General features: G+C 43.8%; 1 protein-coding gene across 1 annotated transcript in view; it reads left to right on the top strand.

The window, feature by feature from the left end:
- Positions 1–22500, top strand: part of kif5c (kinesin family member 5C) — a gene marked incomplete at its 5' end in the record, with an annotated part of 152638 nt that overhangs the window by 30681 nt on the left and 99457 nt on the right. Inside the window, 5 exons of the mRNA XM_084313865.1 lie at positions 2022–2109; positions 6377–6501; positions 10621–10725; positions 12178–12326; positions 16612–16760. Of these exons, the coding sequence (XP_084169991.1) occupies positions 2022–2109; positions 6377–6501; positions 10621–10725; positions 12178–12326; positions 16612–16760 (616 nt within the window). The remainder of the gene's footprint in view (positions 1–2021; positions 2110–6376; positions 6502–10620; positions 10726–12177; positions 12327–16611; positions 16761–22500) is intronic.

The following is a 22500-nucleotide window of genomic DNA, read 5'->3' as shown; positions in this document are numbered from 1 at the left end:
TGTTAGAGAGAGACTAGAGCATGTATGAGAGATCCAAAAGGACAAAGATCAACACTTAAATCCAACAAGAAGAGGGTCTATACCAGAGAAACCAAAGCAGCAAGGAGCCAATGGCCGACATCAGCTAAATAGGCTAGCCAGGTACTGTGACACCAGGCCACACACAGCTTTGGCCAACGGCCCAACGCTACCCAAGCTACACAAGCGACCAAGACATTCACACACAGCACATGTCGTATCTCCAAATGTTGTGAAGTAGCATATGTTTTGCCTGGAAAAAAACATCGTTATTAACAAAACATTCGGGAGGGGAAGGAAGGAAGAGTGGGGTAATGTCATGACATTTTCACACCGTTAGCTACTAGTAGTACTATATTAGCTAGTCGACCAGTTTGGCTCCAGAGAGAGAGAAAGAGAACATAGGTCCACGGCGGGAATATAATCATAGGTTGACTCACCATAACGCAGTATCAATCCGGCGCCAATGGTAAAGTTGGAAGGAGACTTTCTTGGCCCACGGTGTAATTTCTTCTGATCCATGCGGCTTTTGAAAAGACATCCACTCGCCTCGCTCCTCTGAATAGCGCTGAATTATCTACCTCGTGTGTCTTCTTCTTCTATTTGGTATTACGGCGGACGGGCCGGAAACACTATCCTAAAATCTGTAGAGCAGCAAATCCGCAGAAACCGGAAAACTGCAGTCTGCAGAGCCGCAGAGGCAGGAAGTCAGACACATTCTACAAACGTGTCTAATGTGAAATATATAAGCATATAAGCAAAACTAGATTTTAGGTCTGTGATGAAAAAGGACCTCGCGGAAAGGGGGGCCTCGCAAAAAAAAAAATTTTTTTTTTTTTTTTTTTTGCGAGGCCCCCTTCCCGCGAGGCCCTGTGCGACCGCACTGCTCGCACACCCCCTGAGGCGGCCCTGCTCATATGAGTAGGTAAGGGATATATACAGATATAGATATAGTATATACAGGTATGTAAACAGAAATATTTATAGATATATTCATACAGATGTACATAAATATAAATATATACAGTGTTTTATTGTACATGGCTATCCTACAGTGTTATATGGGTAGACTATAGGTTGAGGTAAGTAGTCATGATTATAGTTCAGTTACCTGTAGTTCAGTTGTAGGCAGTGAATGCAGTAGATAGGTATAAATTGAGTAACAGAATATAGGTCAGATGAGGAGAGGCTGGATTTAAAATAAATGTTTAGACTAAACTGTTCATTTTTACTATGCAAAAAAACAAACTTTTGTGACCAGTCTAGCTCTGTGAAAACACATTTATCTTTTCTTACCAATTTTTTTAGTGGTGAGTTTCTAATTGTTTTATCTCCAAAAACCACGCTAGCTACGGTCGCGCTCCAAATGAACTCTCATACAGATGTAATATTTTTTTACATCAGTGTTATACCATGATGTTATACCATGCTGACAAGCTATTGTTATTCCAGATATACCTACTGTACCTACTGTAAACCTAGTGTCAAACGAAACTGTCTCCTTGGCGGCCGGTTAGCGCAGCGGACTAAGCGTCTGTCTACCACCGCAGAGACAGTAGGATCGAATCCAGCTGCGGTACCTCCGGCTTGGCCGGTCGTCCATACTGACACAATTGGCAGTGTCAGCGGATGGAAAGCGGGTGGGGTGGGTCCTGGTCGTTGTAAACAGCGACTCCTACAGGTCGGTCAGGGCGCCTGCACAGCGAGGGAGGGAACTGGGGGAGGTAGTGTGATCCTCCCACGCGTTACACTTCCCCAGTGAGAGTCCTCGCTGTCAAGTGAAAAGAGGCTGCTGGCTGTCTGAGTCTCCACATGTATCGGAGGAAGCATGTGATAGACTTCAGGGCTCCCTAGACCGGCAAGTGGGGGGCAAATGCGCGCAATGACCAGGAAGGGGAGGGGGGAATTGGCATAACGACTAAATTGGGATGGGAGAAAAATACAGAAAAATAGGAGGAGAAAAAGTTGATTAAAAAAAAAACTAAACTGTCTCCTGTTCTTAGGGATGTACAGAGCGTTTTGTCTCCAGCCCCGAAGAGGTGATGGATGTTATTGACGAGGGCAAGGCCAATCGCCATGTGGCCGTTACAAGTGAGTATGATCTCCCTTTACTTCCTTGTTTACCATTGTAGATCCTACCCTGCTCTACTGAATAACTAGCCTGCTGCTAGCTTGGGATAATGTAACCTCATCCAATGTATTCTACATGTTGTTATTAGTGCTGTCAATAGATAAAACAAATGTACTAATTAATCTCACAATTTTCTGTAATTAATCTAGATTAAAAATAGCATTTTCTACCTAGGACCAAAGCTTGTAACAGATATTTACTTGAGTAAAATCATGGAATTAATGTAAAATCAACACAAAGAAAGTATATTTAGATTCAAAGACTATTTTAATAGCTTTCTTTGAATACAGTTTCTCTCCTGTGAAATACAAATGTTCAACAAAAGCATCAACATTGACTCAGCTAGACCTCTTTCTTATATCCGCGGCGCTAAGATTGAAGATGTTTCACTCCATAGATTAATCTAGATTAATTAATTTTAATGCTTTAAATAATTTAAATTATTCTCCAAAGTTAAAGCATTAACTTTGACAGCCCTAGTTGTTATAGATCAGTGGTTTTCAAACCTTTCTTCAGGGGACCCACATTTCAGAATGGTTTTATGACCCTGATTTGGCTAATTGTTTTGTAGGCTAATACCTATTTTAATCATACCCACGACCGTGACCCACGCTGCTGTAGAGTAGACGACCCACAAACTAATTCTGTAAATCTGAAACAACCTATACTCATAACCTCCATATTCAAGACAAGCCCAATTGGTCAGCTGAGCTGTATGTGTATGTCACTGGAATTTCCCCGTGAGGGATTAATAAAAGATATCCTTATCCTTATCCTTATATTAGTAATAATAATAATAACAATAATAAATTGGATTTGAAGAGAGAATCGCCTTTCTCAGACTCAAGGACACTGTATTGTAATCTCAAGGTAGACATTTAACGTTAGGTTATGTATATAACCAAGTTCTGTTAGTTATGGTGCGCTCAGCACCAGTTGCATATATCTCGCTTCAGCATATATACACTGAATAATTTCACAAATGTACCTTTAAATGCCAGTATTCATCTGGCCACACCCCCATCCGCTTACCTATATAAGCAGGGATGGTGCCACACACTCATCTCCTTCCCAACAAATTTCACCACAATGAAAAATCAAGGGCCGCAGCGGCGTCCTGGTGCTGAGCGCACCATAACTAACAGAACTTGGTTATATACATAACCTAACGTTCTGTTCCGTTATGGCTTCGCTCAGCACCAGTTGCATAACAGGAGCTGAGCGGGAGCCATAGCTCGACAAATACACCCCGCTGAGGCCCCCCACGGGAGGGCAACGGACCCGACCGTGCGAAGAGGCACTCAAGCAACTCAACGCACAGGGTGAGCAGAGCGTAGCTTGACCCCACAACTACACACACGCACAACCCGCATGCCACCCGGGAACGAACGGAGGAAACAACCTTGTTACTGCCCCCAGAATCACGGGGTCAAGGGCAAACCCAACCCCGTGGCAAGGCCGTAGCAGCGGAGCGCGAAGGAAGACCCAGACCCACCAAAAGGACTGGACTCCCTGGAATGGGGGCCCGGAGAAGTCCATGATGCCAGCATCAAGACCCCACCAGGTGGGCACGTAGTGCCCCGCCCCCCACATCGCCAGCGTATTCGGACAAAGGCCCCTCAGCCGAGCGGGCCCCGTCCCCCCAATAGTACACCGCCTGGCACACTGACCCTGCAACAGGCAGTCAGCATGGCCGTAAGCACACAAAAAAGGTTAACCAACGGAAGCAGGCAGCGCACCGGGGAAAAACCAGGCAACAGGCTATTAACCCTAGCCTGGAGACTGCGGACGAGACAGGCGCCAGAGGGGACAGCTGAACACAGCCGCCCCGGCGGAAGGAGCGTAAGCTGGCGGTGTTGCATGACCAAGCCTCCATATCAAAACCCCCACCCAGAGGGGTCGAGGCAGAGAAGGCTGACACGATTGGCAGACGTCATGAACGTGCAGGGGCACCCTCAAACGGTGAACCCGGGAGTTGACACTGCTCCAACACACCAGGGAATCAACCACCTCGGTGTTACCCAATGCGGTGGTTGTTCCTATAACCCCTCCAGAAAAAACTCCAAAACACACCTGCGGGTATACACCGGCTATACCGCAGTACAAGTGTTTCAGTTTTCAAAAAAGGGTTAACCCAGGCCTACGGGTCGACGAAACATTACTTCGGACCGGGCCTGGCGGTACGGGAAGCACAGGGTCACCAGAGGAGGTCAAAAACCACCCCCACAGGCCCCTCTTCGCCATGCGTGAGAGAGGAGCGAAAAAGAATGGAGAACCAGCCCCTAAGCACACCGTACTTGGTATTCCCAGGCGGTCTCCCAACCAAGTACTAACCAGGACCAACCTGTGTAGCGGCCGAGATCCGACGAGATCGAGCGTGTACAGGATGGCATGGCCGTAAGCCATTACGACAGTGCTGAGTAAAAACGTACCCAACCAGGGTCTCCATAGCGCTTAACCCTGTGACACCCGGACCGACCTGGCATTTTTCCCCCTGAAAAAAGCCCAAGTCCCTCAGGGTACCAGAACAGCAGATCTGCATCCCCGGCGGACAACAGGTTCAACTGATCCGGACCAGCGTGACCAGAACCAGTCCCGTGCCCTAACCACGCCGACATGCCTACTCCAGGAGAAAGGGCAGATATGCGTGTCGATCTTAACATGAAAAGAAGGCGCCACCCAGATGTTCGGGCAAACCGCGCCTGGTGGCCCACCCCAAGGGCGTGAGACCCCTCTATATATGTTCAGATCCATTCCGTCATCATCCCCCAGACATGAACGAGAATCCGTCGAAAACCAACCCAGGTCGTGGGATTTGGTCATCGGAAGAGGAAAAACCCCCATCTCAGTTGCTTTATAAAAACGCTGTTTTAACCACAAGCAACCAAGGCGCGCCAGTCAGTCGCCTGTTTACAGCAAGCTAGCACTATACGTGCGTCGGGACACACCCCCATCAATGAACAGGCTATTTAGACCTGTCATTGAATCCCCAAGGCGCCCAGGGGAACGACAAGAGGGGTGTGACACTCCCTAACCCCAACACTTTTTGAATAGAAAAGAAGGAAGCATCAACAGTATGTATCCCAGTCTACACAGCCGGGGGTAAAAAAAATTCACATTTTTACATCCCACCACCCTCCCATAGGAAGGAGACGGGGATCCCCAGAGAGACTTCCCACGCGAGCTGTACAGATTGAAAAGAATATATTGCACCTTGAGCCATGTAAAAAATTGGTTTTAGGGCTCTCCGGGGAAGAGGCACTGAACCCATACACACTCAATAATCGAATCGAATACATATACAATAGAATAGGACCCTTCTAGAGGGTCCACTCACTTTGACAATCTGAGGAGGAAGGCTCTGTACTCTGATGGAGGCTCCCTCACATGGAAGAAGGAGTCCGAACTCACAGAAAGGCCCGAATAGGCACTTGGTGAGGAGGAGCCCTGACCACCCCCCTGAAACAGATCCATCACATGGACCTGAACAGCACACGGAAGTCCTACCAACAGAGACGCGCACGGTGACGTACTCTATGGCGGGGGAATTCCTGCGGTGCACACGCCCAATATACCAGGCCGTGGGACCAGGAAACTCCCCCCCCCCCCCCCCCGTAACGTGCCGAACCGCCACGTGACGGGAACCTTGAAGGACAGGGGGTGTACCCCTGACCGACAGAAACGAGGAGGAGAGGAAAGGTTACCAGTTCACCCCTTTACGACCCCACACCCATGATACGATGTAATGACAAAAAGAGAATATGACACAGTCATAGTCAGCTCTATGAAGCGTTTGACAGCTCCACACAGTGCATGAGCTAACCTGCTATCTGATTTTTACTAAGGAAAAAACACAGAATAAACAATATTTTTCTCCACGTCAAGTGGGCATATGAGCAACACGTTGCTTGTGATGAAATTTGAGAAGGAGATGAGTGTGTGGCACCATCCCTGCTTATATAGGTAAGCGGATGGGGGTGTGGCCAGATGAATACTGGCATTTAAAGGTACATTTGTGAAATTATTCAGTGTATATATGCTGAAGCGAGATATATGCAACTGGTGCTGAGCGAAGCCATAACGGAACAGAACCTATATACCTATAAGTGAGTGATGCTTAACACATGTTCCTGTACTGTGCCTCTGTCCACACACACACACGCACGCACGCACGCACGCACGCACGCACGCACGCACGCACGCACGCACACACACACACACACACAGATATGAATGAGCACAGCTCTCGCAGCCACAGCATCTTCTTGATCAACATCAAGCAGGAGAACGTGGAGACAGAGATGAAGCTGTCGGGCAAGCTGTACCTGGTGGACCTGGCTGGCAGTGAGAAGGTCAGGATGTTCCCTATCTGTTTAAGCATTACATCACGCGCAGGAGTGTGTTATACTCATTAAATCACGCCTAGGGGTGGTTGTTAGGCCCGACGTGCAGCGGAGGGTCGTTAGACTCCCATAGGCGTGATCTAATGAGTATAACACATAACTTCAAGTGATGTAATGCTTTTATACAATGGTCGAATTCACGCGACCTTATTGCTATATACAATAAACACACAGTAATTGAAGCATAATGGAGATTTATTCACAAAACCATCCACAGAGAAAGTAGATCCAATAGTAGATCCAAGTCTGATCTAAAAATATAGCGACTTTTTTTTAATTTAATTTTAAGTCCACGATTTTTCTTTTGTTTCACAATGGGTCATGACAAACCGATTACATAATTGTGGGAGGGATCTGGGGTCTGGGGTGTTATACGAAATAACAACGGCTAACTTGACTGTTTCAGCTAATCAGAATCAAGATATTTGCATACCATTGTATAAAGTATGTTTACTTCGAGCAGGCTTTGACCTGGCTGGCAGTGAGAAGGTCAGGACGTTCCCTATCTCAATACTCTCTATAGCAGGGGTCAGCAACCTTTTTGACATGGAGTGCCTGTTTGAAATATAGTTGTAACTAGTGTGCCTCAACAATATTCCATGCACCGTAAATTATTTTTCTCATAATCAGGTATTTTTTATGATAATTTTTACATTATTACATCATTATTGTTATTGTTATTATTAACAATATTATTATGATGGTTGTATCAACCCTAAATCTGAGTTGGGGGGGGTGGGGAATGCAATGCAGACAAACAGCTGCATACAGTGCAACCATTTCACTCACATTTGCCCATTCATTTTTGGACACATCACACACCATCGGTGTGTGTACTGTACGTGTGCTGTCATAGCTCCACCTACAGGCCTAATGGAGAACACCAGGAGAACACCAGGATGTGAATGGAGGGTGAATGTGAGGTATATCGTGTAAATAAGTTTTGATTGATCGCAAGACTACACTGTAAAAAAATAAATAATAATAAGTTAACAGAACTTAAAAATATTGAGTTCAGTTACTGTGCATTAAGGTTTTCAGTTTTCAATCCATAATAAGTTAACAGAAAAATAAGTACACAACCACATTATTTCAACCTAATAAAACTATGTTTATTGTCATTCTTTTAAGAACACAAGTTGACTTGGTAATACTCACATTTTGAGTAAAAAAAATTTCTTTTAACATGTGCAATGTTCAATGAAATAGAAAAATAAATAATAAAATGTGTTGATTAATCCCACTGGTCACAATGGTGACCGTAATAATGTTTTTGTTATAAGGCTCTGCAAATGTTACTGAATGATGTAGCAATGTATTTCCAGCTAAATTGAAATAATAAACAAATAAAGGGTCTCAATTAAATATGTGGTAGTAAAAATAACCTGTTGGAGGATTTCAACAAGATAAATGCGACAACAGTGCAAAATATTTCACTATAATATTTCAGAGCCTAGGGTTGCCTACCCCTGCTCTATAGTATGTTTTACTTCCTTAAGAGTCAGGAACCCTATGATTTGTGTCACCTCTGAGGAATGAAAGGTTTCACGCCCCCTGGCATATTGTATACATACAAAAGTTGTAAAAAGACAGTTTTAGTGTGTTTTTTAAGGGATGGGATGAGAGGAATTTTCTCTCATGAATATTGGGGGTCAGTCACTGCACAGAGAACGTATTCGCTGATGTTAATTCGGCCAAATCTAGTTGACAGATTATTGGAGACAAATGGAAAAGACTTTCCATTCTTCTACACTCTATTATATTTTATAACAATAGTTCAACCTATTATAACAATAGTTATAATAAAGCTTGCTAAGCTAAGCTAAGCAGGTTGTATCTTTGTGACTTTGATGCTATCGTACATTGTCCCAGCAGAGGTAGGTTACGTGTTGTAACAGAGAGGCACACACAGAGACAGGTAGGTAACGTGTTGTAACAGAGAGACACACACACACAGGCAGGTAGGTAACATGTTATAACAGAGAGACACACAGAGAGACAGGTAGGTAACGTGTTGTAACAGAGAGACACACAGAGACAGGTAGGTAACGTGTTGTAACAGAGAGACACACAGAGAGACAGGTAGGTTACGTGTTGTAACAGAGAGACACACACACACAGGCAGGTAGGTAACATGTTGTAACAGAGAGACACACACACAGAGACAGGTAGGTAACGTGTTGTAACAGAGAGACACACAGAGAGACAGGTAGGTAACGTGTTGTAACAGAGAGACACACAGAGAGACAGGTAGGTAACGTGTTGTAACAGAGAGGCACACACAGAGACAGGTAGGTAACGTGTTGTAACAGAGAGGCACACAGAGAGACAGGTAGGTTACGTGTTGTAACAGAGAGACACACAGAGAGACAGGTAGGTAACGTGTTGTAACAGAGAGACACACAGAGAGACAGGTAGGTAACGTGTTGTAACAGAGAGACACACAGAGAGACAGGTAGGTAACATGTTGTAACAGAGAGACACACAGAGAGACAGGTAGGTAACGTGTTGTAACAGAGAGACACACACACACAGGCAGGTAGGTAACATGTTATAACAGAGAGACACACACACAGAGACAGGTAGGTAACGTGTTGTAACAGAGAGACACACAGAGAGACAGGTAGGTAACGTGTTGTAACAGAGAGACACACAGAGAGACAGGTAGGTAACGTGTTGTAACAGAGAGACACACAGAGAGACAGGTAGGTAACGTGTTGTAACAGAGAGACACACAGAGAGACAGGTAGGTAACGTGTTGTAACAGAGAGACACACAGAGAGACAGGTAGGTAACGTGTTGTAACAGAGAGACACACAGAGAGACAGGTAGGTAACGTGTTGTAACAGAGAGACACACAGAGAGACAGGTAGGTAACGTGTTGTAACAGAGAGACACACAGAGAGACAGGTAGGTAACGTGTTGTAACAGAGAGACACACAGAGAGACAGGTAGGTAACGTGTTGTAACAGAGAGACACACAGAGAGACAGGTAGGTAACATGTTGTAACAGAGAGACACACAGAGAGACAGGTAGGTAACATGTTGTAACAGAGAGACACACAGAGAGACAGGTAGGTAACGTGTTGTAACAGAGAGACACACAGAGAGACAGGTAGGTAACGTGTTGTAACAGAGAGACACACAGAGAGACAGGTAGGTAACGTGTTGTAACAGAGAGACACACAGAGAGACAGGTAGGTAACGTGTTGTAACAGAGAGACACACAGAGAGACAGGTAGGTTACGTGTTGTAACAGAGAGACACACAGAGAGACAGGTAGGTAACGTGTTGTAACAGAGAGACACACAGAGAGACAGGTAGGTAACGTGTTGTAACAGAGAGACACACAGAGAGACAGGTAGGTAACGTGTTGTAACAGAGAGACACACAGAGAGACAGGTAGGTAACGTGTTGTAACAGAGAGACACACAGAGAGACAGGTAGGTAACGTGTTGTAACAGAGAGACACACAGAGAGACAGGTAGGTAACGTGTTGTAACAGAGAGACACACAGAGAGACAGGTAGGTAACGTGTTGTAACAGAGAGACACACAGAGAGACAGGTAGGTAACGTGTTGTAACAGAGAGACACACAGAGAGACAGGTAGGTAACATGTTGTAACAGAGAGACACACAGAGAGACAGGTAGGTAACATGTTGTAACAGAGAGACACACAGAGAGACAGGTAGGTAACGTGTTGTAACAGAGAGACACACAGAGAGACAGGTAGGTAACGTGTTGTAACAGAGAGACACACAGAGAGACAGGTAGGTAACGTGTTGTAACAGAGAGACACACAGAGAGACAGGTAGGTAACGTGTTGTAACAGAGAGACACACAGAGAGACAGGTAGGTAACGTGTTGTAACAGAGAGACACACAGAGAGACAGGTAGGTAATGTGTTGTAACAGAGAGACACACACACACAGGCAGGTAGGTAACATGTTATAACAGAGAGACACACACACAGAGACAGGTAGGTAACGTGTTGTAACAGAGAGGTAGAGGACGCCGCTATCTCTGCGCTGACGCCCTCCTGGGTGTTTCTCTCGCTCGTTTCGCAGGTCAGTAAAACTGGGGCAGAGGGAGCGGTGCTGGATGAGGCCAAGAATATCAACAAGTCCCTGTCCGCTCTGGGGAATGTCATCTCAGCGCTGGCAGAAGGAACCGTGAGTTATCTCTGTTTGATTTCTGCCTCCTGCTTTGTAATCTCATTCTCCCCCTTGTGACCCCCCCCCCCCACATCCCAGGCCCCCACAAATATCATAGCACAATATTTGTTCTTTTGTTTTGACTGTATAGTGGTATTTCACAGTATTTCGTTTTCCATTACAAATTAGACTGACATTTCCTTTTTTTTTTCTTTTTTTTTTTGATCCACATTTTTCTCCTCTTTTTCAATTTTTTAATTCTTCCCTCCCCTGTCTTGAACGTTGCTCGCATATGCCCCCCACTGGCCGGTTGTAGGGAGGATAGAAGCCTTGCATCACGTGTCCCTCCGGTACACGAGGAGGCAGCCTGTCACATCTTTTCACCTGCCAGCGCGGACTCTCATTGGCAAGGTGTAACGTGTGGGAGGCTCACACTACCCCCGCCATTTCCTGTCTCTGCTGTGCAGGCGCACCAACCGACCTGTAGGAGTCGCTGTCCACAACGTCGAGATTACCACCCATCGACTTCCACCCGCTAACTCTGCCAATTGAGTTAGTATGACGGCCGGCCCAAGCCGGAGGCAACGCCGACAGCCGGATTCGAACCCGGTGTCTCTTGTCGTTGGTGACGAGCGCAATGTCCGCTGCGCCACCCAGCCGCCATTTCCTTTCTTTTTTGTCATTATCTTGTAATACAATTCCATGGCAAATGGTTCCATTTCATTTACAACGGTCTGTTTTATTTTCTTTTTCTAATATTGCTAAAGGGAATGGTTTTCTTTTTTGATTCACAGTATGTACATATTTTCAAATATGTATATATTTTCAAATAATGTCTATATATCGCGGACGACGGTATTATAAAAAAAATCCATACCTGGATGGATGGATCCATGACGGTATACCTTCATATTCAGTCGACATCCCTACAGTACCTTACACGACTTATTTCTGTAGAAATTGTAATTACAGTAATAAATAAAAGGCTTCACATTGCTTGTTGTGTTCACACACTGAATGCAAACAAATGTGAATGTTTAAATGTGTCGTGAATAGCAGACGACAGAGTACAGCAACTTGCAATGGGCCTGGTCTACAAGATACACTACACGACCAAGGTACCCATGTACATGTCAAAATACTTCATAAAAGTCAGTGAATACCACGATCACAACACCAGAGGGAGCTCCACAAATCATGTTAAACCCAGATTCGGCTCAAACAAGGGACTAAACACGTTTCGCAATTATGTCACATCAATGTGGAACGCCCTACCCAAAGCTATAAAGGAATGTGAATCACTACCCACCTTCAAAAACACTCTCAAAGAACACCTACGGGAGACTGCAATTTGAAACTGGCCCCCACAAATGTCCTAACCCAGTTGTACAGTAAATGACCAAGTATGGCTTTGTCAGTATTCCAATGTACAGTGTACAGTCAATTCATTGTGCTCTCTTCTCGCTGCAGAAAACCCATGTGCCGTACAGAGACAGCAAGATGACCCGTATCCTGCAGGACTCGCTGGGCGGGAACTGTCGCACAACCATCATCATCTGCTGCTCGCCCTCCGTCTACAACGAGTGTGAGACCAAGTCCACCCTCATGTTCGGACAGAGGTGAGGCCCCTGGAGCTGAGTTTCGTTGTTGCGTGTGTGTATGTGTATGTGTGTGTGTCTATGTGTCTGTGTGTCTGTGTGTGTGTGTCTATGTGTGTGTGTGTGTGTGTGTGTGTGTGTGTGTGTGTGTGTGTGTGTGTGTGTGTGTGTGTGTGTGTGTGTGTGTGTGTGTGTGTGTGTGTGTGTGTGTGTGTGCGTGTGTGTGCGTGTGTGTGTATATAGAAGAATAGACTTTTAATTGTCATTGCACACAAGTATACAACGAAATTTCAGGGAAGCTCCCACATGACCGTAGTACAACCATACATGTAACACATAACATAACACTGTACATATAACAGAAATATTTTAAAGTGCATGATGAGCGGTAAACATAATAAATTATCAGTTATCAAGTCCAGGTAAGGTGCATGGTGCACGTGAGCGTACAGTCAATGAGAGTTTAACAGTCTGACTGCTTGGGGGGAAAGCTGTTCCTAAATCTTGAGCTCTGTGTGTGTGTGTGTGTGTGTGTGTGTGTGTGTGTGTGTGTGTGTGTGTGTGTGTGTGTGTGTGTGTGTGTGTGTGTGTGTGTGTGTGTGTGTGTGTGTGTGTGTGTGTGTGTGTGTGTGTGTGTGTGTGTGTGTGTGTGTGTGTGTGTGTGTGTGTGTGTGTGTGTGTGTGTGTGTGTGTGTGTGTGTGTGTGTGTGTGTGTGTGTGTGTGTGTGTGTGTGTGTGTGTGTGTGTGTGTGTGTGTGTGTGTGTGTGTGTGTGTGTGTGTGTGTGTGTGTGTGTGTGTGTGTGTGTGTGTGTGTGTGCGCGTGCGTGTGGTGATAGTGGTGTGTGTCTGTCTCTACATACATCCGACTATGAATATATACAGTATATATATATATTTATATTAGTGCTGTCAGGCGATACATTTTTTTTATCTGATTAATTACAGGATTTGTAATTCTATATTCTATAATCATATTTCAAATGGCATGTGTCCGGATGGCAGAATTCAGTACTGTATCTACAAAACCTTCTGTTTAATCATCTTCCATTTATTCCTTTGCTTAGATTTTTCAGGTCTGGTCAATTTTAGCATGGTGTTATTCACATTTTCTATTGATATTCTCATTTGGTTCATTACAATTTACTCAAGCCTAGTAACAGACACAGTATTTCTGACATTGGGAATACATTCCCTGAGATCCATTGATGTCCCTAGAATCAGATATCAAGAACATGCAAATGGACCATATTAAAAAAAAGTCTGTAAATGTGTATTCTACGTTCTTATGGAATGAATGAGATTAAAAAATATTTTAATTTAAAAATAAAAAATAAAATAATAATAATTATACATTTTTAGTAGATTTTCATAATAATTTGTTGTGTAATTAATTAATCTAATGAACGCAATAAACTGACAGCCCTAATTTATATATATATATATACACACAATTATGTGCATGATGTGACAGAAGGGCCAATCCATTTAGCATTGCGTGTCAGTAAGTGAATGTCTTTGTGTGATATATGATGTGTGAGTGGGATGGCAAGCGTCCCCTGGTGGATTGCACAGCAAACAGACATTATAGCCCTACGGCTGGTTAATCACTATGGCAACTAGCTGTTACTCCCCACACCCCCCTGCCATATTTTAACAGCCTTGGAGAAACAGTGCACTTAATCCGTTTAAAAATGGATGAGGATGAATAGTTCAAGGACATACATTTCATAGAATAGGGAGCTCATGTACATTAAAGGTGAAGATACGCTTCCACATTAACTGTCACTGGTGTTGCTCTGTGCTTGTGCTCTCTTTCCATCTCCCTCTCTCTCTCTCTCTCTCTCTCTCTCTCTCTCTCTCTCTCTCTCTCTCTCTCTCTCTCTCTCTCTCTCTCTCTCTCTCTCTCTCTCTCTCTCTCTCTCTCAAGCACATAGGTTATGTAGTTCGGACATTGGGACAGCTATGGAGCTTGCTTGCTATAATTATCACACTGTCGTCTGTGTAATAGTTATCTATGTCCTGGTGTTTAATATGGGGAGACAGCCAGAAGAAGAGGAAACAGTTATTGAAGATTATTAACAGTTGTTGAAAACGAATGAGAGTTTCCAGTGTAGGTTCCTTGGCCTACACCGTGACACCGGGACCAAGGACACCTCCAGCGGTGCTCTGGCAACCATGAGTTTGGAATCATACATTTTACTTAAAGGAACACGGCAACTTTTTGGGAAATTTGCTTATTTGCCATCTACCCTGAGTTAGACAAGCAGATACATACCCCTTTCTTCTCTGTGCATGCAGTAGGCTTAGGGAACAGCCGCACTGTGTACTACAGCAAGGGTTCCTACGGGGGTTTTCAAGGTTGTGAAAGTGCTTGAAATTGTAATTACATACAACTGTAAATCAGATGTTGCTACAAACTAAATAATTTTTCTTGTTGTCACAGAACATGATTTAGCTTTTCTGTTGTGACAAAAATAATTTCATTTGCTTTTTTTTATTTATTTAAACCATCATTTTGATTGCATATTATGTAATTAATTATATATACTCACCCGGGCGGCTACGTGGCGTAGTGGGCAAGGCGCTCACCACGAATGACGGAGACGCTGGGCTTGCCTGTTCGAGCCCAGCGCTCCACATTGCTTTCAGTTTAGCTGGTCGTTCATACTAATACACATTGGCCGTATTAGGGGGTGGGAAACTGATGGGTGGGGATCGGGCGTTGTGGACAGCGACTCCTACAGGTCGGTTGGTGCGCCTGCGCAGTAGAATCAATAAGTGTCGGGGGCAGCGTGAGCCTCCCACGCGTTACTCCTCGCCACTGAGAGATCGAGCTGCGCAGGTGAAAAGATGCGACTGCTGTTACCTCAAGTACCGGAGGGGACTTGTGCTATGTATGACTTAGTCCACATTGCAGCCGGCTTGTGGGAGGCAAGAAACAGCGTTCGTGACAGGGGAGGGTTGAATTGGATGATACGAAATTGGGATGGGAGAAAATATAGAAAATGGGAGAAAAAGTGGATAAAAAAAAATTATATATACTCACCCGATTGATATTATACTCATGTATTAAAAATGTCATTTGTCGGAGCCATAAGGTGCTTGAGGATTTTGAAATGCATCCTGGGGGTGCTTAAGAAAGTGCTTGAAGGGAGCTCCAGTAGCTCACCGCGTATCTCGGCGCTATTTCGGCGTCGGGGACAACCGTGTGCGTCACAGATCTGGGGTACACGAGTTCGACTCCCGGACTCGCCGTATTTTCTCAGAGTGTCTTCCCCTGATCTATATCCCATTCAACCTGTTTCTGTCGGTCATGCTTGACCAGAAAAAGCGATAAACGCTAAAAAGAACCAGCTGTCTGGTCAAAGTTTAAAAAAAAAAAGAAAGTGCTTGAACTCAACTTTGGAAAATGTAAGAATAATAATAATAATAATGCATTTTATTTGAAGGCGCTTTTCAAAGCACCCAAGGTCGCCGTACAGGGTTAAAAACAAATACAATTACACACAGTAAAAACACAATATTACAAAGTAGGGGAGCAGTTATAATAAACTTAAAATTAAAGTGAATATGCCAGAATGAACAAATGTGTTTTGAGATGGGAAACGAAGGTGGGGAGGCTGTCTATTGCACGGATGTCTTGTGGACTTCCAGAGGCTGGGGGGCACAGCGGGAGAAGGCTCTGGATCCCATGGTAGTCAGACGGGAAGGGGGAGTGACAAGTTGTAGAGGTTTTCTACTGTACATCTATCTACTGTCATATTCTAGACATTTGTAATTGTTTGAATGCCATATGTAAAACACACTGAGCTGCATCCTGCGTCCTGTGTATGAAATGTGCTATGTAAATAAAGATTATTATTATTATTAGGGATGTCCGATATTATCATTAAAATGTAATATCGGAAATTATCGGTATCAGTTTAAAAAATAAATATGATGAAATATGAAATTAAGAGTTGGACAATATCGGTATATCGGATATCGGTAAAAAAAAGCCAATATCGAACATCCCTAATTATTATTATTATTATTATTATTATTATTATTATTATTATTATTATTATTATTATTATTATTAATAATAATAATAATAATAATAATAATAATAATAATAATAATAATAATAATAATAATAATAATAATAATAATAATAATATTATTATTATTATTATTATTATTATTATTATTATTATTATTATTATTATTATTATTATTATTATTATTATTATTATTATTATTATTATTATTATTATTATTATTATTATTATTATTATAACTGAGACCACTCCTACCTTTCTGCAGGGCTAAGACCATCAAGAACACAGTGTCTGTGAACTTGGAGCTAACGGCGGAGGAGTGGAAGAAGAAGTATGAGAAGGAGAAGGACAAGACCAGGGGCCTGAAAGTCATGATCCAGAAACTGGAGAACGAGCTGAAGCGCTGGAGAAAAGGTGAACAAGAGAGAGCAGGACGCACCACGCATGTCCAAGATGTTTGACCCTTTTAGCACACAAACTCACGCACAAGATTCGAATTGTGAGAACTGAACATCCTAATGATGATGTCACCATGGCTACTGGCCATTGGAAGCTATTGAGTGGTACAATTTCTGACATCACAATGCCTCAGTCTTGAGGCATGACTGTAAATGTAAAATGTAATTTTTAATGAGACAAAGATTGTCGTATTTTTATTTATTATTTTTCCAAAAATTTTATTTTCGCTTTTTTTACATCAAGTTTCAAGTTCAAGTTTCTTTATTAGTTGTCATACAGAAATACAGAATACTTTGCATGAAATGCTTCTTTCTGTTTTGCTCCTGAGAGTGTGCTAGATAATAACAAGATAGTATAAAATAAGTATAATATAAGTATAAAATATAAAGTCAAGAAGTCAAGTATGTAAACAAGTGTAAACAACAAAGTGGTTCAGTATACCCAGGGCCGCGGGAAGTGAGTCAGCATTGGGGGTGCTGAGATAAGTGATATAATAATAACGTCATAGGTTTACCACTCTGGTAAACCAACACTCTCGTTCACTAGAGGAGACCACTGCCCAACTCCGCGCTCTCACGCTCATCTCTGCCCAGCCTACCCCACCTATCGCGCCCCCGTACAGGGAGCGGGAGCCCCATGTCCCCGCACCAGAACGCTACGACGGGGACGTCTCTAAATGTCGTGCCTTTATTTTTCAATGTTCACTAGTATTCGGACAACAGCTGCACACTTCCAAAGTGATACATCTAAAATCGCTTACCTGTCGGGTCTGCTCAAGGGTCCTGCGTTAGAATGGGCGACAGGCAGCTCTCCACTTCAGTCAGTCCTCCCTCTGCAATTCGTTCCCTGCATACATCGCCGACATGCAAAAGGTCTTCGACCACCCTCCCGGGGGCTCGGATAGTTCTGCTGGCTTGTTCGCCATCCGCCAGGGAAACCGCAGATATATTCCTTTACTGCGAATTCAGCGTCCCAAAAACGATTCCAGGCCGCGTCTATTTTTTTACCAACGGATTTCCAGTTCCGCGGTGACGCTTCCAGTTCCGCGGTGACGCTTCCAGGCCGCGTCTATTCGAATCCCAACCGGTTCATGTGTCGGCTAAACGCTGCTTTAATAACACTGCATTATCGAGACAGCGCCCCTATGAGGATCTGGCAATGAATTCCAAGAGTAGGGTAAATCTGCAGTGCCGCTCCGCTCTGTGACATTGAGTAGCCTCTGTATTACAATGGAATAAAAGCCAAAACAACCTTGCAGTTGCAGTTACACCCCCCGCAGCACCCCCACTTGCTATGTCCCTGAGTATACCTATACAGTATGTACAGCTGGTACAAAAATGGTGAGGTATAGCTTAGCTTGTGGTGCCACCTTGTGGTGGTGAGGTGCAATAAAGAATAAGGAATGAAAATGATGTGCAATTTCCTTACCAATAATATAAATATAAAGTGTAAAGTGTGTTATTGTCTAAAGTGGTAAAGTGGGTGCTACAGTGTGTTGTTTATTTAAAGTGAGTGTGTGTGTGCTGTGGGTGTGTTGATGGTTTGTTATTGTTCATTGTTCATTGAGCATCCTGATGGTCTGGGGATAGAAGCTGGAGACATAGAATATAAAACAAACATGATGGCACAAATACAGTAATAATAAACAGAACAACACCAGACAATAATAATAATAATAATAATAATAATAATAATAATAATAATAATAATAATAATAATAATAATAATAATAATAATAATAATAATAATAATAACAATAATGACAATATAATAACAGTATAATAACATAAATAATAAAAATAATAAATACAGAACCTAAAAATTTAAACAAATTATATTATCACAAACACCACAAAAGACATTGAACATTTCCTCCCCCACCCCCCCACCCCAGGACCCCCGGACCCCCCAGGACCAACATCCCAACCCCACTCCGCTGCTAGATAGTGGCCTTTACTTTACCGGCCGTTGCAACCCACAGCTCACCACTCGAAGGCCGTTTTTATCATATATATCCTCCAGACAGAGTATGAACTCCCCTCCTCTCCCATTGAGGAATATTAACATGTTTGTACCCAACAAGTAGTTGTTGGTTATGAAGAATTGGAGAGTCGAGGTGCCATGGGCATTTAACTGCACAAGACCTCTGTACGTTACGCATGTTTGAATTACGTGGGATATGATTGGTCCATATCGTAATTGCCATTTTAATATGGGGATAGATTGTCGTATTTATTATAATTATTTAATTCCAATGATGTCTGTAGACTCGACGTGAATGCAATCACCATGATTCCTCCCAAATACAGCCCTTAAGAACACGGCACACACCAGTCTGTCTGACTTACGACTGCCTTTTCGAGTTCGTAAATCCTACATAAATCCTACAACGAATTTACAATACGAAGCCGAGAATTCGAGAATGCCAAATAAGTTCATAAATCGAGTTACGAAGGAATTCCTTGGTAATTCCTTGGTTTAACAGATTTATTAGTCTGCTATTTTCTCTTTGTCAAATATTTAGTTATTAAAGGAACATGTCTTCATGAAGAAGATAGATACCAATTTCCTCTCTGTGTGTTCAGTAGAAAGCTGCAAGTTAGCCTAGCTTAGCACAAATTAGTGGAAGTGGATATGGACCACTAGCCTAGTCCAGAAATACTTCTCTTGGAGTTTTAAGATAGGCTAGTGGTCCGTATCCGCTTCCATTCATTTGTGCCAAGCTAGGCTAGCTTTCAGCTGGATATTTTCCTACTGAACGCACATGGAGCAAATTGGTATCTATCTTCTTGTCTGACTCTAAGCTTATTTGACGGTAGGCGCATTTCCCATAATAATACATTTTTGTTTATGCAGGTAAGATCTACATTAGGATTTATTTTTACAAGGGAGAGCTGGAGCATATTAAGTTTCAGAGCAATAAACATACGTATTTCACAATAAGCAGAGAGAGAGAGAGAGAGAGAGAGAGAGAGAGAGACAGACAGAAGGAGGGAGAAAGAGATACGGGGAGAGATAGGGAGGGAGGGGGGATAGAGAGAGAGTGGGACAGTGGGAGAGAGAGAGAGACAGACAGACACACAGATGGAGACAGAGACAATGGAAGCAATGAGATTTGAATGTGAATGTGTGATGAGCATCCAGATAGAGCATTTTTAACACAGTATATAAATCACTGCATCTACTGTACAGGTACAGTACAGTAGCACAGTAGCTTCTCTACCACACCAACACTGTTTCTAGGAGTGATGAGAACAAGGTTATGTCCACACATCCCTCATCCTCCCCCTGGGGTTGGAAGGCCCAGACCTCATGGGGGAGGTTTTTGGCAAACATACCCTGTATATTTATATGTTGATGTCATTATTGTCACACACACACACACACGCATGCACGCACGCACGCACGCACGCACGCACGCACGCACGCACGCACGCACACACACACACACACACACACACACACACACACACACACACACACACACACACACACACACACACACACACACACACACACACACACACACGCACACACACAAACACACAATTTGGGCCAGTCTAATAAGATGCAGTAGGACAAGGAGGATGTTTCCAAACCCAATCATCCATTTCGTTATTCTTTTTTCACATTCTTTCCTAGCTTGTTTCATGATTGTTGTTTTTTTTGTTCTTGTTTTTCTAAATTAAATCTGTCAGAATCAATAGGTCGCTTGAAGTTAGGAAGCAGGCAATTTGGCGCAATTTTGGGACCGTTTTCTTTTTCTTGAATTTTCTCTAATTTGAATCTTTGAGTCCGAATCTGCTTGGCATGACTGCACTTCATCTCCATACAGGCAGCGCACATACAAATACCATCTGAACTCCTATCAGAGAATGGAATTCCTTTGGACTGTGGGTGACCTTCAGCGTAGCGCACGCTTGTGCATTTCAAACACACTATCTGTAATCGCTGCAAAGCGAAGAGGTCTGCTTGATGTTTTGAAGCTTCAGATAAAGCCGCTATTTTTCATGTGTTGGTGTATCATCGTTAAAAAGAGCTCCGGTACTGGATGCTGGGTTTTATTTCCATGGTTCACATTATTCAGTCTTCCGCCCCCAGACAGAACCCTTCGGTGTGCTTCCGTCAACCTCTTCCCACTGTTGTATTCAATGAGTGATGTAGCTTCAGCATGACATGAAATGAACAGATATCTCTATGTAATACGCTTAAATGTACTATGAGGGAATAGTACAATGCACAGGTATTTGCACAATAAAGACATGCATGCTTAATTTTCGAGGTTAGTCAGAATGATAATGTTACAGAGGATTCAGGACAATTATGTAATCCAGTTTTTTTATTATCTTTTTTAAATACTGTGTCGTATGTGGGGTATATTCATATATTCTTCTTTGATCTGTAGATGAATGTATGCTATTTGGAACCTTGTATTCCACCATAAATAAAAATATAGGTCTGTTTTACTCCATGATATTTACAAACATTACCAACAAACCTACAGTATTATCGCCCCAAAATACAGCAAATACCATTTAAAACTCGTATGTATCAATTGTCTTGTCTGGTCCTTATGCCAAGAGCTGAGTCGATCAACTCGAGAATGAAATCAAGTCTTTGACAAAATATTTTTTGTATTCTATTTCTTTTTGTGCTTTCTGTATTTCTCACCCATCCCAATTTAGTCATTATGCCAATTCCCTTCCTGATCGTTTGCGCGCATTGCCCCACTGTCGGCCTGGGGAGGGTGTAGAACTAACACATGCCTCCTCCGATACATGTGGAGTCTCCAGCCGTTTCTTTTCACCTGACAGCGAGGAGTTTCACTGGGGGAACGTAACGAGTGCAGAGGTTCACACTTTTCCCCCCAGATCCCCTCCCTGCTGAACAGGCGCCCCGACCGACCAGTAGCCTCTATTTCCCACACACCCTTCAGCGTTCAGCCCCATGCCTACTTTAGTGCTTTATCACCAGGGATGTGTTCCACTCTGCTGGGGGGTTGTGTGTGGGCCTGGATGGTGTGTTCCACTCTGCTGGGGGGTTGTGTGTGGACCTGGATGGTGTGTTCCACTCTGCTGGGGGGTTGTGTGTGGGCCTGGATGGTGTGTTCCACTCTGCTGGGGGGTTGTGTGTTGGTCTGGATGATGTGTTCCACTCTGCTGGGGGGTTGTGTGTGGACCTGGATGATGTGTTCCACTCTGCTAGGGGGTTGTGTGTGGACCTGGATGATGTGTTCCACTCTGCTAGGGGGTTGTGTGTGGACCTGGATGATGTGTTCCACTCTGCTAGGGGGTGGTGTGTGGGCCTGGATGGTGTGTTCCACTCTACTTGGGGGGTTGTGTGTGGGCCTGGATGGTGTGTTCCACTCTGCTGGGGGGTGGTGTGTGGGCCTGGATGGTGTGTTCCACTCTACTTGGGGGGTTGTGTGTGGGCCTGGATGGTGTGTTCCACTCTGCTGGGGGGTGGTGTGTGGGCCTGGATGGTGTGTTCCACTCTGCTGGGGGGTGGTGTGTGGGCCTGGATGCTGGGAGGCTGTACAGGAGGCCTGCCAGCGGGTGGAAGGAAGGCTCATCACCTCCTGTCGCATTAGTCATCATCTCCCACTCGACTTCCTGTTGCCTCTTCTGCTGCAGAAGAAACACGGGACTTGGAGGGATAATGGGTTTTTAAATACCAGTCAATGGGGGTTAATCAA

Source organism: Notolepis coatsorum, assembly GCF_963971535.1.
Source record: "Notolepis coatsorum genome assembly, chromosome: 5".
NCBI lineage: Eukaryota > Metazoa > Chordata > Actinopteri > Aulopiformes > Paralepididae > Notolepis > Notolepis coatsorum.
Note: the sequence above shows the minus strand (reverse complement) of the source record. Positions and strands in the feature narration are given on the sequence as shown.